The sequence below is a fragment of the Eublepharis macularius genome, chromosome 16, assembly GCF_028583425.1.
Source record: "Eublepharis macularius isolate TG4126 chromosome 16, MPM_Emac_v1.0, whole genome shotgun sequence".
Taxonomy (NCBI): Eukaryota; Metazoa; Chordata; class Lepidosauria; order Squamata; family Eublepharidae; genus Eublepharis; species Eublepharis macularius.
Genome location: NC_072805.1, coordinates 37764625 through 37782699, shown reverse-complemented (window position 1 = coordinate 37782699; position 18075 = coordinate 37764625). Strand labels below are relative to the sequence as shown.

Here is an 18075-nt window from a genome sequence, read left to right as displayed (position 1 = left end):
GTAGATTGCCTAAGCCTGAATTTTGCCCTCTCTTGCTTTAAGATCCTGAAAAATTTGCCACGATCAATACACAGGTTATTATGTAGTCCATGTATTTTTATATATATATATATATATATATATATATATATATATATATATATATATATGTATATATATGTATGTATATATATGTATATATATGTATATATATGTATATGTATGTATGTATGTATGTATGTATGTGTATATGTGTGTATATATATGTATATATATGTATGTATGTATGTATGTATCTCATACTGTCAGTCTATGATTATCAAGTTTCCAAAAATGTAATAATCATAAGACAATCACGAGTAGTTAAAATAATAAAAATGACTGTTATGATGAGATAAGGTATCATGTTAGCCTTCAATGTGTCACAAGACCCCTTTTTGACTGAGAGTCTCTCTACACAAGACATCTGACATGGGGATGCTCAAGTGACTTACCTTCTGTGTGGCCTTATGTGTATCCACAATTGAAGAACATGCATAAGATCTTTCGCTTGATCCTATTCGTGTAAGAAGTCTTGTGTTGAGAGACTCTTCGATAAGGTAAGAAAACTCAAATTCTTCTCAAGAGAGTTAATGGATACCAAGTCTGAGTTTCATCCCCTTAAGCCTTAATAAAGAAAAATGCACAATGAGTAACTTGAGGCGGAACTGGACCCATCCCTTCTTTCTGCCTGTTTGCAACCCAATGGGAATGACTGCATATCCATCCGACAAAAAAGGACATGGGCCGATCAGGGTGGCCTCACAGCTTGCCTCCAAACAATGGGCCAAGCTACAAGTGACGAATGACACTTGAATGGCAAGTGAACAGACTCACATGTATTCCTCCCTGTTCACTTGCATTCCACTTGATCATAGTGATCGAGTGGAGTGCAAGTGGAGTGCAAGTGAACAGGGAGGAATACACGTGAATCTGTTCACTTGCTGTTCAAGTGTCATTCGTCACTTGTAGCTTGGCCCAATGATATCCTAGTGGAGTTCTGGTCACATGATCAGACTGATCACATGACTTGCTTGGTTCAGTGAGCCCTTCCCCCTCTCCAGCTTGGCCAGGGACCCCCCAGCTTTGAATTGCAGCTTCCAACCTATATTAAAGTCAAACGTTAAAGATATGGGACAGGTAGGATGAGTCAAAACCAAAATCCTTTCCACTGTCCAGTACACAACAGACTGTTTCTGGCACTGAAATCCCACACAGTGTCAGAATGTTTTCAGTTGCAACATTTCCCCCAGTTTAGACACCGGATGTAAGTCCAGTGGCCCTTTCAGGACTAACCAAGTTTATTCCAGCCTAAATTTCTCTGAGTTAGAGCTCCCTTCATCAGATGCATGGAGTGTCCATCCAAAGCAGCTAAACAGAGAATTTAAACAACAGAAAAGGAGCAGAATGGTGCAACTCTGCTACGTCAGTAGCAAACTGGCTCCATCATTTATTTTGTGGTCTAGCAGTTTTCTAGTGCTGTGGAAAGGAGGGAATCTGGGCTCAGTCAGGACTCTGTCCCGACTGTACCCAGCGAGTTCACCCATGGCCATACATCACTTGTTGACTGCAGCATTAGGTGATGGCCTGCAGGTGTGAACCAGGCACTCTGCACATGCTCACTAGAGCCCTTGTTGGCAACCCAAACAGTACTTTAAGCACACCTCTCTTGCAAACGTTATTTGACACACCCACAACGGGGCCCATCAATTGTATAGCACAATGACCTGATCTTCTGGGAGATTCCTGAAAGCTTGGGACAATGGCATGCATGCACTAACCCTTCTCGTGTCAGCTGAATTAAGGAAGAAACCACCCCCCACCCCCGCAACACAAATACACCTCTACTCCTTAATTTTACACAGCCAGCGTTCTAGAATCATGGGCCTTGGTCTGGAGGCACATGAACTTTGGTGAAGGCATTGCTCAAGGTCTGGACGGAGACTGCCTGGGAATCGAAACACAGCCTTTGGGGTCAAGAGAAAATAGATGGGACAGGGAATGAATGCTCAAAGCAGGAGGATGCGCTGCTGCACAGTCCCTTTGCTCTCCTTCAAGACCTGCGTCCCTTTTCTGTCTTGTGTGACTCACCCGCACATCATGCGCCCCCTTCTCGCCCAACTGTTGCAGAAAACCAGTCCTAGGTTGGACTCAGCCTTAGAACCTGTTGGTCCTTCAGGGTACAGTTTCAGAGGAGCTGAAACAAAGACAGTTTCCCTTGCTGCTCCACAAAGGGAAAGATCTATCCACCTAGTACATATTTTTTATACTTCCCTTCCTTCCAAGGAACACAGAATAGTATGGTTCGCTCCAACCTTCATTTTATCCTGGGAGCAACCCGATGGGGAAGGCGAGTCTGACAAAGAGCTGAGGGCTTCTAAGGCCACCCAGTGAGGGTCTTCTATGGCAGAGGTGGGAGGGGATTTCAATCCAGGTCTCCCATACATTAACCTGATGCTCTCACCACTACACAATGCTCTCTCTCTCTCTCCAGCTGTCTCCAACACCATGGCTTCTGCCATTGCCTGGGTGTCTAGATAGCTAACCCCCAATCTCTTCCCAATGACACATAACTGTGCTCAAAGGTGCCCAACTTCATCGCCTTCCAGGGCCCACCATCACCAAGGGGGTGCACCCAATGGACACTGGGACCTCCCTCTGTCCCTCTTTCATCTCCCCCCCTAAAGCCACCCAAGTGGCAGATCTTTCTCTTGATTTAACTTCCTCTTGTCTCCTGCTACGGGCTTTGTACACCCCCCCTTCCCCTGTGGCTCCCCCAAGCCAAAAGAGCGGTTTCAGATAATCTTCAGTGCCAAAGCACCAGCCCTGGCCCCAATATGCCATACTCCTGGTTAATTGTGCCAATGGACAGTCTCTCTACAACTCTTTCCTTTTATGGTACTTTAGAGGGGAGTTGCTCATTTCTTTCTAAATCTCCAAATTTATTAATTGCAGGCACAGTCTCTGAGTAGCAGAGAAAACAAATACACCTACTATCTGGGGAAGACCAATTAATAAACTTCCATGGAATTTTTTTAGGGCTAGGAGCATGTTAGGAGCATTAGAAGGAGGGGGCATGGCTTTGTGGAAGAGCATCTGCTTAGCGTGCAAAAGGCCCCATGTTCAATCCCTGTTAAAAGGCTCAGGTAGTGGATGCTATGAAAGATCTTGATCTGAGACCCTGGAGAGTCACTGTCAATCTGAGTAGGCAATACAGACCTGGATAGACCAATGGTCTAATTCAGTATAAGAGAGCTTTGTAAATACATAACGCAGAACGAGGAGTCCCTTGTTGTCCTTTCCAGGTGCTTGTCCCTTATTTGTCCCCAGAAATTTACCTTCACTGTCAAAACTTCCACTTGGGTCAGCATCGTCATTGTTACTATCCATATGGGCAACCTGAACCATCCAACTCTAAGACTCTTCCCAAGATGATCTCATTGGCAGATGGTGCCACTGGTAGGAAACAAGGCACCTTCTCCTCCGTCTTTCCCCTCCCTGCATGTGAAGAAGGAGCTCTGATTCTGGAAAGCTTCTACTCTGAAAATCTTGCTGGTCTCTAAGGTGCCATTAGACCCAAATCGTGCTGTTCTACAGCAGACCCACCTGAAACAACGTTACCCAGTGCAATGTCCCCTGTGTAACATAGCTTCAGGTGGGTAATTGTGCTGGTCTGCAATAGAATAGCAGGATTGGGGTCTACTGGCACCTTAGAGAGCAACAAGATCTTTCAAGTGTATAAGCGAAGGGAGCTTTGACTCTCTAAAGTTCATATTGTGAAAGGCTTGTTGGTCTCTAAGATGCCGCTGGAGAAATCTTAGCAAATAATAGGATTAGGTGATTCTACAGATGGAAATTGCGCCTATGTTAATATCCTTAATGAGTTTTACAGACATCAAGCTTTGACTCTCCAAACCTCAGACCCTGAAAATATTGTTGGTTTGTAAGGTGTCCCTGGAAGACACCTCAGCAAATCATAGGATTAAACAATTGTACAAATAAGCAGGTGAATACTGCACCTATGTTAAAATCTTCAATGAGTTCTACAGATACCAAGTTTTGACTCTCCAAACCTCTCCGAATGCTGTTGGTCTTTAAGGTGCCACTGGGCAGTGCAGCAAACTATAGGATTGGGCAATTGTACAAACAAACAGATAAAATCTGCATCTATGTCAGTATCTTTAATGAGTTGGTCTCTAAGGTGCCACTGGACTCAATGGACAGCATGGCAAATAATAGGATTAGGCGATTGTACACACACACACACACACACACAAAGATAAAATTTGCATCTGTGTCAGTATCTTTAATGAGTTGGCCTCTAAAGTGCCACAGGACTCAGTGGCCAGTGTGGCAATTAATAGGATTAATAGCAATTCATATGAATAATTAATTAATTAATGGGAATACTAGGGGATTGTACAAATAAACAGAAAAAAACCTGCATCTCCAATCCTAAAGACACTTTCCTGAGAGTAAGCCCCATTTAATGACATGGGATTTTCTTCTGGGCATGCCTGCTTCGGATTGCTCTATGTCGGTCTCTGTAATGAGTTGGTCTCTCAGATGCCCCGGACTCCCGTCCTGCCCTTCTGCGGAAGATACCTCGCTCTCCCCCGGGCTCGTCCGCCTCCCCAGCCCCGGGCCACTTCTCCCCCTTACCTGCGCAAGCGGGCGGCAGCGTCGGCTCCGGGGCCCCTGGGCAGCCTCTTTTTCGGGGCAGCGGGCGCCGTAGCAGCGCAGCAGCGCCGCGGCGCTCCTGCCCGGCTCGCCTCTCTCCACCTGCCTCTTACCCACCTAAAGCCTCCGCCTTCGGGTGGCAAGAGACGGACTGGGCGGCCATTGGCGGGCGGCGGGCGCGCCGGGCGCTGATTGGCGGGGGCGGCGCTGACGAGGGCGGGGGAGGCGGGGGGCCGGCGAGGCAGCCGCGCCTTTGTGCGCTCCGGCCAGAGCGGGAGGCGCGCGGGCAGGGCTGGCTGCGGTGCGCTATGCGGCCGTGCGCTACTGCGCCTTGCCAGGGGCCGCCGCCGCCCGGGCTCGCCGCACGTCGGGGGCCGCCGCAGCCGGCGCGGGACTAGAGCCCAGCCGCCCGCCCGCCCCCTCGGGGAAGCTGGATCTGGCAGCCCGGCCGGCGGAGCCGAGACGCGGCGCGATGCTGGCGCTGGAGCTGCTGGGCTTGGCGTGGCTGGCCGCGGTGGCGCTGGGCCAGAACGAGACGGAGCCCATCATCCTGGAGGGCAAGTGCCTGGTGGTGTGCGACTCCAACCCGGCCTCCGACCCCACCGGCACGGCGCTGGGCATCTCCGTGCGCTCGGGCAGCGCCAAGGTGGCCTTCTCGGCCATCCGCAGCACCAACCACGAGCCGTCGGAGATGAGCAACCGCACCATGATCATCTATTTCGACCAGGTGGGCGGCCGGCGGCCGGGGGCTTTTTCTGGGGGGGGGGCTCAGTGGGAGAAAAGCGCAGCGGGGCTGGGGTCCGGTGGCGCCTTAGAGACGGAGGAGATGCGCAGGGTGCGAGCTTTGGAGAGTCCACGCTCCCTTCTTCGGGTGCCTGGATTTGAGTCTGCCCTTAGAGCCCGACAAGATTTTTGTGTAGTTTTAGGTGGGTAGGTGCGTTGGTCCGCAGCAGAACAGCAGGATTAGGGTCCAGTGGCACCTTAGAGACCAACAAGATTCTCAGGGCATGAGCTTTCAAGAGTCACAGCTCCCTGCTACAGATGCCTGGATTTGAGTCCAGTAGCAGACACCAACAAGGTTTTCGGGGTATAAGCTTTGGAGCGTCAAAGCTCCCACTCCCGGACAGAACGTAAAAGCCAACATATCTAATGAGCAGCAGGATTTGAGCCCAGTGGCGCCTGAGAGATGGACGAGGTGTGCAGGGCGTGAGCTTAAGAGAGTTGAAGCTCCCTTCTTCAGGTACCAGGATCTGAGTCCAATAGCACCTTAGAGACTGACAAGATTTTCAGGGCGTGAGCTTTCTAGAGTCACAGCTCCCTTCTTCAGGATTTGAGTCCAGTGGAGTCATGTAGTTTTAGGTGGGTAGGTGTGTTGGTCTGCAGTAGAACAGCAGGAATGGCACCTTAGAGTGGCACCTTAGAGACCAAGATTTTCAGGGCATGAGCTTTCGAGAGTCACAGCTCCCTTCTACAGATACCTGCATTTGAGTCCAGTGGCAGACACCAAGAAGGTTTTCAGGGTATAAGCGTTGGAGAATCAAAGCTCCCACTTTGGGATAAGAATGGAATATAAAATCCCTTTAAATACCAATATATATAATGAGCAGCAGGATGGGAGTCCAGTGGCACCTTCGAGACCAATAAGATTTTCAGGGTGTAAATTTTCAAGAGTCACAGCTCCCGTCTTCAGATACCTGGATTTCAATCCAGTGGCACCTTAGAGACCAACAAGATTTGCAGGGTATGAGCTTTGGAGAGTCACAGCTCTCTTCTTCAGATACAGGTGGTAGCTGTGTTGGTCTGCAGTAGAACAGCAGGGTTGGAGTCCAGTGGCACCTTAGAGACCAAGGAGATGTTCAGGGTAGGAGCTCTGGAGAGCCAAAGCTCCCTCCTTCAGATACAGGGCAGAGAAGGGGAGCTTGGAAGGAGAGGAGGGGGACTGCCTCGGAAGCACCCGCCCTTCTTTCCCCTTCTCCCCCCCCCTTCCAAGTCTGCTTCTAATCCAGATTCTCAAGACAGTGCCCAGCTCACAGTTAAGGCAGAGTCATCAGACCCCCCCCCCCTTTAGGAATCTGAATTCACAATTAAAACTTTTGTGGGTGAGGGGATCTTCGGGGGAGCCTTTGCATTTATGGGCTGTGCTGGCTGTGTCCTCGAAAAAGGAATCTGCCCGGGAAACTCGGTGCTTTTTCCAGGCGGGGATCTGGTTAGGAAGTGTGGGCGCCCCACGAGTAGGAAGGCTCCTGAGGCGGAGAGGTGGACTTCTGGTGTGGTCCCTCCTGCCCTTTGGAAAAGCTCAGCTTTCCCCCCAGACAAATTTGCCTTGTTCTCAGAGCATCCAGCTAGGAGAGCTTTCTCTCTGTCTCTATATTTCTCACCTCCCCTCTCCGCCCTTTGCCCTGCAGGTACTAGTGAATATCGGACTCAACTTTGATTCGGAACGAAGCACTTTCATAGCGCCCCGGAAAGGAATTTACAGCTTTAATTTTCACGTGGTGAAGGTGTACAACAGGCAGACGATTCAGGTCAGACCTTTTGGGAATTGGTGGTGGACTATGCCTTTTTTTGTGCGTGTGTGTGTGTGTGAGAGAGAGGGGGGGGGGGGTTGGATGGGTGTATTGGAGGAAACAGTGAGTAAGAAGTATTTTATGCAGGCTTATTTGGGAGTAAGTCCCATTTGATTCATCCAGACTGACTTCCACGTAAATCTACAGAGGATCGGTTGTGGGGATCTTTTGATATTGATTTGAAGTAAGTCTTTGTTTCTTCTAAATCCAAGTAGACAAAACTGCTTTTCAAAGCCACTCTCCCAATCTTCAAAATTCAAAACAAAAGGGAAGAAGAATAGGCCATTCCTTCCATGGTTTTAGGCTTTGGGGACACTCCTTTCTTCAAACCCGATTAAAAATGGAGAGACAGTGTGTTCTGACTGGGTTTCAGAAGTAATCTCTCTGGAGGACTTCATCTTGTGAGATTTCCTTTCAAATCAGGGTCTGTGTCTCCAGCCCCAGCCCCCCCCTCCCAGAAATGGCAACAGATTCTGCAAGAAATCTGGAAAAAAAAAACTATTCCAGACCAAGTTGAAAGCTCCCAAGCAATTCATACTCCTCTCCTGCTTCTCCGGCATGCTTTTTTTCCTTTGGCATTTTGTCTCTGTTCTGTACTGCTATTGCTGAGGCTCTCTTATGAACAGCTGTTATCCAAAGCTGCAAGGCCCACCTGTGCAGAAGCAGATGCCCTAGCAACTTTCACAGAACCCTCTTTTTATAACTGTACCTCTCTGATCCAGCCCAGGTCCCCTAGAAAGCATTCAGTTTAAGGGAAGAATGGCAACTTTAAGGAGAGAGTTAAACATTTCCTGGAGTTGTGCCAGCCTGAGTTTAACTGAAACCTTCAAGATTGCAAATCACTGAATAGATGTATTAATGAAGTTGGAGACTGAATACTGTTGCAAATGAGATCAACCCAGGAAATATACACACTGACATATATAGGCGGATATCGAATGAATAGACGTGTGTCTTGCCTAGATTAATCCTTTGGCGTGTCACCTTTTCCACGTTGCTGAAATGACGCCTTGTGTCTTCCTCACACTTCTCCACAAACCCACATTTGGCCCTTTCTAAGACAGATATGGGGATAAAATAAAGTCGAGTCTTATGACACTGGAAACAGCTACTGAAAATGCCCCAAGATCCCTGTTTATTTTCACTGCAACAATCTCACACAGTTACCTTTGACTGGAATACAGTGAGAAATATTGATAACCCCCACCCACATACTACAAAAGCTTTAATGCTTCTATTTTTGTACCCGACCACCTTTCTGTAGTAACTAAGAGCCGAAACAACAGAAATGCAAGACCTTTGTTTTACATGCCTTGCAAATAGGGGGCTGTATCTATAAACCCTGTTATTGATCTACGTATGGAACGCCAGCGATTTTGGGTGGAGGGAAGAGGCAACTGAACTTATGCGGATGGGCTGAGAATTTTCTTTCTGTCAGAAGGCTCCACGAGCTAAACATTTTAATTTTTTCCCCTTTCCTGCCTGAACTCTTCAGGTCTGAAAGGGAGAAAGAACAAGGGGTTCTCTCCTCTCTGCGAACAAAGTTGGCTGTTTAACTCCTGTTTCTCCAATAACTCCCCTTTTCTTAGTAAAATGTGGCTTGGTCTGGCTGAATTCTCTGTCTACTGACCTTTTGGGCAGCACGGCCTTCTTCACAGATCTTCTGGGAATCTTGATCTATGCTGGAAGCAGCAAAGGTGCCCTTGATCTGTCTTTCAGGCAAACAGTTTGATGATTCTTGGCTCTTCGGAGCTGTACTATTGCTCTGTTGTTCCTGCCCGTCTATACTGTTGGGTCTATGGTGATGAACGGCCTAAACCCATGCAGGCTTACTTAGAAGTAAGTCCCACTGTATAACTTTATCTTTGGAAGTCTACCACCAAAATATGTCAGCATGCATTTAACAACCTGCCCATTTTTACGTAGGAAAAGTGTGCAAACAACAATTTCCTTTGCTTTACAGATGTTATTACTATTTTAAACAACTGACTCTTGGTTGGCGGCTGATTTTTGCATTCGGGACTAGATCAATAGATTGGGAAGCTGTACTTATATACATATTTATATCTCTGGATCCATTTGTATATAAGTATCCGATCTATAGAGATAGACTTACATGTGTATCTACCTTTTAGACGCATCGTATCAATAGCTGTCAGTCACCATAGCAATGACGAGAAGGAAGGCTTTATTGATCTAGACTTTTATGTACATCTCTAATTACTGGTGACTGCATTTGTTTGCTGCAAATGTGCCCCCCTCCCAGAATGGGAAGGCTCCCCCCATGACTTAGCTCATTTAAGCAGATAGGAGGCAATTGCTCCACAAGACGCATATTGCCTCCATCGGGGACTCAGTGCTTCTGCCGCTTTGCAAAGGAATAAGCCCCCCCCCCTCCATGTACATCAGACGGGTTGCCTGGAGCTCAAATACCTTTGCTCTCCTTGTCTGGCTTTGAGGTTTGGCAAAAGACTAAATCCTCTATTTTCCTGAAAGACTAGCAGACACTCTTACAATAGGGAGGGCATCGGATCAAGAAGCCCTAGCCAGGATCCACGCTGCCTTCCATGTGCATCCCAAACTCATTTTAAGCTTTAGGCTAATGCTGCCAGTCCAAAACCATCCCGCCCCCCCACTAGGCAACCATACTAACCAGGTCTGTGTTTCATTTCTTGGGTGGGCTGGGGTGCCTTGAGCACAATGACAAAGGTGTGAAAGGCTGCACTGTCTCTTCTTCCATCGCCAGACCCTGTTTTTGCATGCACTTCTTTATTCTACCCTCCCTTGTCCTGCTGAGATGAATACATATCCTGTAGGATAACCTTGGAGATTTATAACATCAGGTCACCGACTCAGAAATGGTCTTGTAATAGCAATGTGGTTTGGAACATTCCAGGATAGATGATCCCGGAATGGTGGCATTTTCGTGAATCTTGTGTTGACTGTCCATTTGCTGTCCTTGTGTTTTATGTCACCTAATAAACAATGGATAAGGAGAAAAAGAACTCTCTTTCCGTGGGGCGCGAGTGGTGAGAACAGCCCCCCTCTGTGGCTCCCCCGGAGTTGCCTCTTCTCTTTCCTTTCACTGACGAGAGGTTTCCTTTTCTTTTTCCTCTCTAGGTCAGCCTGATGCTCAATGGGTGGCCGGTGATTTCAGCCTTTGCTGGGGACCAAGACGTCACCCGAGAAGCAGCCAGCAACGGGGTGCTGATTCAAATGGAGAAAGGAGACAGGGCCTATTTAAAACTGGAGAGAGGAAACTTGATGGGGGGCTGGAAGTACTCCACATTCTCTGGATTTCTAGTATTCCCTCTTTAAAGAACTTAAAGAACCCTCCCCGGTTGGAGATAGAGGGGAGGAAAGCGGCAAGTCCGAGAATCGCTTCCCGTTCCTCGCGTTGCAGCTGGGCAGAGGGATCCTTAGACTTTGGACTTCGGGATAATACTTACATATTGCAGAAGTTAAACCCCGTTTAGATCTGTGTACATCGTATCCCGAAGATATTTCCGTAACGGTGCGGCCAACAGACAGAAGATGCTTGAATTTCATCACCCTCCGATCATCTCTTTCTCTCTCTCCTTTGCCAACCAAATTAGTTAGAATCTCAATTTATTAACTCCCATTTCCACCCCACATCCAGCAGTTTTCCTTTACAAACTGGTGTATATTTTCTACTTCACCGTTGGTTTGCTTTTTAAAAATCATCATATATATATTTTTTACTCTGTCCCTGAGTTTAACTTTAAAAAGAAAGTGATTTTTTTTTTAATACCCGGGTGCCGTGGTGAGAGGTGCCATGCAAATTTGCTGTACTCTTAGGAAGAAAAGAAAACTAGAAAGAAGGATCAACATGGACTATTCTAGCCAAGTCTGATTTTCACTATTTCTATGTAATTCTGAGTGATTGTGGAATCTACAGGCAGCTTAATGTTTTGATGCTTATTTCTTTGCTCTTGTAAATTGTGGCCCGACTACATGCCAGAAAGTATATTGAACTTTTACTAATTACTCTGTAAGATAAGAGGGTTGTTATTGACCAGTTAATTTGGGAGGGGGCTTTAGTTGAATAACGTTTAAATAGGATTTTTATTTATTTTTCTTAGACAGGAAACAAGGTTTCTTGATGCAGCTTGATCAGACCAAGGGGATAAAAAGCAAAAAAAAGGAGAAAAATATGCAATCACAACCATTTGTTCTGAATGCAAAATGAAAGATAGCAGGGAAATCTAGACTTGAGTGTAACACTTATGGCAGTGTCAAAGTTTAGCCTCCATCCTGCCTCGTCTTCATCATTTTCTGGGCTCTTTTTAAAATGGGGAGGGTTTAACATCTAAGTTTCAGTGATTGCTCTGTTTAATATGTTCTCTCCCCCTTCCCAAGCAGTTGCAGAGAAAATTTCCTGTATAATTGTCCCTTGTATTCTTTTTTTCCCATTGCCCATATAATATTCTCTCAGTCAAATCACGTTTTATACAGCTGTCTCATATATAAGAAAAACAATCCTTACAAGGTATCTTTAAATGCTAGTATCATTATTTGCTAGTATTATTTTGTTTACAGTCTTTCAAAGATGTAAATGCTATAATTTTTTGCAGCACTCTGAAGAGAATAACTACTTTTATTATCAAGGAACAGTAAAAAAAACCTTTCGATTGTAATCAAAACATAATGTGAAATAAAGCCAGTGGAATAAACAAATGGACTTGGGGGAGGGGAGTACCATCTAAGTGGGCTTGATTCTCCCCCTCCTCACTTTGATTTTCTTCAGAGACCCTCCCCAGAAGCAATAAAACCAACCTGGGCTTTAAATATATGGAATACAGATCGGAATAATCACCAAATATAAATGACCGATTTCTCAAAGTGGAGCCATAATGTGGACAGCGACAGTTAAAGTCTGATGTCTCCCCACACCCCGGAGTTTGAAGAAGGAATTTAATTAGCTCCTACGGGGGCAGTTAATTCTGGCTTAATAAGCAATGTATTATCCTCATTGTACCCCCTCCTTCATTTGGGGATGTGTGTACTGTTAATAACTTCGTACACCAAATGGAGACTCTAGTCTTTTTTTAAAAAGGAGAATAAGAGGTGGGGGAGAGGCAGGGGTGGTGGTTCCTTCCTTCAGGGGATGCTTGAAAGCTGTCAGCCAGACCCTTTAATGCAACTGACGAAAGAAACGCCAGCCTGGAAGGGGAGCAGGTCAATTTCACTGCAAGGGGGGAGGACGTTTAAAAAGCTGGACCCGAGAGTTCAACGCAAACAAGAAAACGCAAGTTCGAAACCTCCCCACCGCCTCTGTGATTTACAGTCGGGAGGAATATAAAGCTAATGTTAGGATGCCCAAGATAACGTACAAGAAGACTCCACAAACTTTGCAAGACTTTCAAGTGGCTAGGCGTTGGTCTGCAGTAGAATAGCATTTTCGAGTCCAGCAGCACTTTAAAAATTAACTGGCGATCTACTGGAGCCCAGTTTTGCGTGAATGACACCACTTGGACCTTTCTGTGCTGAAGACCCTCGGCGTGTGTGTGTGAGGGGTCTCCAAGTGGATAAATGTGGGGTAGGGGAAATGCAGAAATGCTTTCCTTTCATGGTGGCTCGCTTTCCCAACTGAGGGTTTTAAACTGGGGAGGATAATATAACTGGCTTTCCCACGGTTCACATTCACCAGCTCAGTAATCCATAAACCCAACCTATGAAGTGAGCCCTATTATGCAGAGTCTTGGCTTGCCGAAGAAAGCGCGCCCCCCCCCCTAAATTGGTGGCCGAGGAAAGATTCGAACCCTGAACTTTCAAGCTCACAGCATAGTTTTAAGTGGGTAGCCGTGTTGGTCTGCGGTAGAACAGGAGACTAGGAGTCCAGCGGCACCTTAGAGACCAAAAGATTTTCAAGGTATAAGCTTTCCAAAGACTATATGAGCATTTCAATCTGAAGATTCTCATATCTGAAGAAGGGAGCAGTGATTCTCGAAAGCTTATGCCCTGGAAACCTCGTTGGCCTCTAAGGTGCAACTGGACTCAAGCCCACTGCGCTTGGCTTGACCCGCCTTCCGCCGTGTGCTTGGGGTGGTAAAGTGACCATCCTAGGAGAGAAAGGGGCGCTGCGCTTCGGCTGAAATATTCCTTTCCAAAGGCGGGAGGAAGAGGAGGAGCCGCCGCAGCAGCCAGCGCTTCAAGAGGCAACGATTGTTGGGTTGCCATCCTCCAGGGAGTGTCTGGGGATCTCCCGGAATTGCAGCTGATCTCTAGGCCACAGCGATCAGTTCCCCTGGAAAAAAATGGTTGCTTTGGAAGGTGGAATCTTGGACGTTGTACCCCACTGAGGTCCCTCCCCTCCCCTTCCCCAGGTTCCGCCCCCAAATCTCCAGGAATTTCCCAACCAGGACTTGGGAACCCGACCTGAAAAGTCCCTGCAACTGGAAGGCGAGGGGTTAACATCGGGGGAAGAGAAGGAGCCCGGCGAGGTGGCTGCAGCAGGCGGCTGTTAACTGGGCATCAGTATTCGGCCAGGGGCGTTGGGTCTCGTTGCCATAGAATAGGTGGGTGGGTGGGTGAGCGACGGGAGGGGATTCCCGCATCCGATCCGCCAGACACGGCCTTTCCCCCGATTCTCTCCCGGTCTTCTCTCTAGGCGCCCGCCCGAAACAACCACGGAGCGCTTCTCTTCCTTCGGTGCAAAGGGACGCATAGAAGAGGGGAGAAACGGTGGCGCGCATGCACCTGTAGGCGCGATCGTAGCATTGCATAGGCGTGTAGGAGAGCAAGATTCGGGTCCAGTAGCACCATATGAGCTTTCAAGAGTCCAAGCTCCCTTTCATGTGCATGTGTGTGCGCTTGCGCAAGCTTATAGTCAACCCACTGACTTGATGTATAAGAGAAGCCAATGGGGTAGTGGTAGTTCTAGGCAGGGCTTTTTTTCCTGGGAAAAGAGGTGGTGGAACTCAGTGGGTTGCCTGTGGTGGGAAAGATGTGCCACAGGTTCTGTGGTCCCAAGGACTGAGAAAAGGGGCAAGAATCACACATCCCCTTGAGGGATTTTCCACCCTGCTCTGGAACTGCTGAAACGCCACAACCCCGTCAGTTTCATTTTACTTTTATTATTTATAGTCCACCTTTCTCACGGAGATCTGTTGGAGGATTTAGTTGCAGAGTTTAATATTAGTGCAGTAGAAGTAAATAGACAGATTTCTGTGTTGTTTAGCTCTAGAAAATAATACTTTTACTACATCTCAGGGAAAAGGGTACACTTGGTGAGAAAATAAAGAATAGCTAACTAACTCCTAAGGGCCCTGTGGCGCAGAGTGGTAAGTGGCAGTACTGCAGCCCAAGCTCTGCTCACGACCTGAGTTCGATCCTGGCAGAAGTCACGTTCACCTGAACGTTCCATCCCATCCTTCCGAGGTTGGTCAAATGAGTACCCAGTTTCCTGGAGGTAAAGTGTAGATCACTGGGGAAGGCAATGTCAAACCACCCCGTAAAAAGTCTGCCAAGAAAATGTCATGATGTAACGTCCCCCCATCGGTCAGTGTAGATCACTGGGGAAGGCAATGTCAAACCACCCCGTAAAAAGTCTGCCAAGAAAATGTCATGATGTGACGTCCCCCCATCGGTCAGTAATGACTCCGTGCTTGCACACGGGACTACCTTTACCTTTTAACTAACTCCTGCATCTCTACATGTTGGTGATCAGACCAGAAGAGAAGAGAGACGGAGAATGAACAAAGAGCAATAAAACCTTATTATATGTTGCTAGTTAATTGCCCCCCAATAAATTGGTTCATCCAATAGATAATCCTAAATCCCTTCATTAAGAGTAAAATTCTATGGTGGGAATTTTTACTCCAGGCCTATGCTAACTAGCTATCTAACTAAACAAACAGGACAACAATTTAACTCTTCCATGACTGAATGTGGGACACTTGCTAAAATTCCAACAAGACCCATGTTGGAATACAAAAAATGACTCAACTCATTCAATCAAACAGCAAGGATTTCTGATCAACAAGACAGTGCAGTGGGGTAAGGACTGAAGAAATGAGAAACACGGCAAGCAAACAAAACACTGTCTAAGCAACAAAAGCAATCAGTGTAGGCAAAGAACTCTGCTGTTTCTTGATTTCTTCATTTAGGCCAGTCCATGTATAAACTTTCTACCTATTCAGGGAGAAGATTTGTATCCCTGCTCTATTTCTTTCTCAATTTCAACCTTCTTCTCTACTTGAGGCAGGCGTATATGATCTCTGTACACTGAATATACCGCCAATGGGCCTTTAAAAATTCTGCTGCTACCACAATAATGTGACCAAAGTGTCATCGTACATTTTGAGTCTAATTCCCGTGATTTTGTTATTAAACACAAACACACACAAATCTGTCTTGCTGGTGGGTTATATGAGCCCACTATGAGTTCTCTTCACAGCCAGCTTCCTTTGGCATCTGCCCAGAAATTCATTAAGCAGACCTCAGAATCATTATGTTTTTATTAAACCAGGTTAAAGAATCCACACTCTCAGCAAATCTCATATAGGCGAGGGAGAAGGAGCGCGAGTGAGAATGGCGAAGCGGAAAGGGTTCTTCCGCTGTCAGAGGTCAGCAAAAAACTCACTTCCATCATTGTTATGAATAATTATGTACAAGCAAGGAGTTCCAAGGGGGAATTGGAAGGCATTCCCCATCTCTCCCTCTGCTATGGATTCCAGAAGTGCTTGGGAGCTGCAGCAGGCCCATTTCTTTCCCTTTCCCCCTCGACTGATTCCCAGTTGCTTGCAACGTTCTGTCTCTTCTGGAGAATTTTCCAGCTCTCATCAACCCATTTTTGAGGAGTCTTCTCCTTTTTGCTCAATTTACAGAATTATTTCCCCCCCCACCCCCTCACAATTGGGGATTGCTCCGAGAAACATCAAGTTTCATGCTAGTATTTATTAATTTATTTATATATCTTTTAAAAATTTACATTTCTCCCATCATCAGATAGTTTGGTGTAGTGGTTAAGAGTGCGGGACTCTAATCTGGAGAACTGGGTTTCATTCCCCTCTCCTCCACGAAGCCAGCTGGGTGACCTTGGGTCAGTCACAGCTCTCTCAGAGCTCTCTCAGCCCCACCCACCTCACAGGGTGTTTTGTTGTGGGGATAATAATGACATACTTTGTAAACCGCTCTGAGTGGGTGTTAAGTCATCCTGAAGGGTGGTATATAAATCGAATGTTATTACCTTATTTATTTATTTATAGTCCACCTTTCTCGCTGAGACTCAAGGTGGATTACACAGTGTGAGATCTGCAAGTGCCCCCCTTGTGTGGATGCTTAAATCCATGGATCACTCAGGAATACAACAGATCTTTCTGAAAATTGGGTTGCAGAAAAATCTTAAAAGTCAAAGGGATTTAACTCCTCTGCTGAAACGAAAAAACAGCCTACAGAAGCACTGGGGAGTTTCCACACTGCTAAACATGCCATGTAAATTTAGTTATGTGTTGTTTCAGAAAGGTTTCACCTCTCTGCTCAGCTTTATGATTGTTTAAAATTTTCTGCTGCCATAGCCTATTGTAACTATTTTCACTGAATATCCTAGCTGTTGTTTATTACTGTATTTTGCTCAGTGAATGTCCTAGCTGTTGATTGTGTTGTCTTTCGCATGCACTGCTTAATCCGCCTTGGATCTCCGTTGAGAAAGGTGGACTTTAAATACATAACAACAACAAAAAGCATTTTGTGCTCAGGCACAGAAAATACACTTACCCTTTATTTCCATTGGCCAGCAGCAAGGGCAGGGCACCAGAAAGGAATGGGAAGGGGAGATGGGAAATGTTTAGGAGTTAGGTGGAAATGTTAGGTGGGAGTGTTTAGGATGGAGATGGGCCAAAGGGAAAGGACTATTGTGAGGGAGGGGGAAAGCCCAGCTCAACTGCCTGGAATCCTCCTGGTAATTTTTGCACCCCTCCCTGTTTTAATCCTGTTTCAACAACCATGTAAGGTTTGTTAAGAAAGATTGACTAGCCAAAGGTCATCCAGTGAGCGTCTGTGGCAGAGTGAGGATTCGAACCCGGCTCTTCCAGATCCTAGCCTGATACATTAACCACTACACCATGCTGTCTTAGCCACATTCTCTGCATCATTCACAATTTTATGAACTCCCTACCACCACTGGAGTGGGATGAAATTCTTGCACTATAACCAAAGGGCTCCCTTCCTCTCAGATTTCAGGGTGTGTGCGTGTTATGTGCTGTCAATTTGCCTCCGACCTATAGCAACCTTATGAATGAAAGACCTCCAAAGTGTCCTGTCATTAACAGACTTGCTCAGATCCTGCAAACTGGAGGACGTGGCTTCTTTTGTTGAGTCAAGCCATCTTGTTTTAGGTCTTCCTCTTTTCCTACTACCTTCCACTTTTCCTAGCATTATTGACTTTTCCAGAGAGTCTTGTCTCATTTTTGAGCCAAGCCACAAGTGACGCCTGACACAGGTTGGACACTTGTCAGCTTCCCTCAAGTTTTGATGGGAAACGTAGACTTCCTGGTCTTGCAGCTGTAATGGAGAGCCAAGCTGTAAAACCAGGACGCCTACATTTCCCATCGAAACTTGAGGGAAGCTGACAAGTGTCCAACCTGTGTCAGGCGTCACTTGTGACTTGGCTCTTTGTCATTTTAGCTTTTAGGGAGGATTCAGGCTTGATTTGATCTAGAACCCGCTTATTTGTCCTTTTGGCCATCCATGGTCTCTGCAAAACTCTCCTCCAGCACCACATTTCAAAGGAATAATTTTACTTCCCCATCAGTGTTCTTCGCTGTCCAACTTTCATATCCATACATAG

General features: G+C 46.5%; 1 protein-coding gene across 1 annotated transcript; it reads left to right on the top strand.

Moving 5' to 3' along the window:
• The first annotated feature begins 5170 nt into the window (after nt 1-5170).
• On the top strand, nt 5171-10583 carry CBLN1 (cerebellin 1 precursor). Its single transcript, XM_055000713.1, has 3 exons — nt 5171-5425; nt 7104-7223; nt 10386-10583. Exons 1-3 carry the CDS (start codon nt 5171-5173, stop codon nt 10581-10583), a joined length of 573 nt encoding a protein of 190 aa, XP_054856688.1.
• The last annotated feature ends 7492 nt before the right edge of the window (nt 10584-18075 follow it).

Bases quoted from the DNA above. Each gene is read 5' to 3' on its own strand.
- CBLN1 (XM_055000713.1), top strand. From the start codon at position 5,171: ATGCTGGCGCTGGAGCTGCTGGGCTTGGCGTGGCTGGCCGCGGTGGCG. The intron at 5,426-7,103 runs GTGGGCGGCCGG...TTTGCCCTGCAG, and splicing joins TGATCATCTATTTCGACCAG to GTACTAGTGAATATCGGACT. The intron at 7,224-10,385 runs GTCAGACCTTTT...TTTCCTCTCTAG, and splicing joins ACAACAGGCAGACGATTCAG to GTCAGCCTGATGCTCAATGG.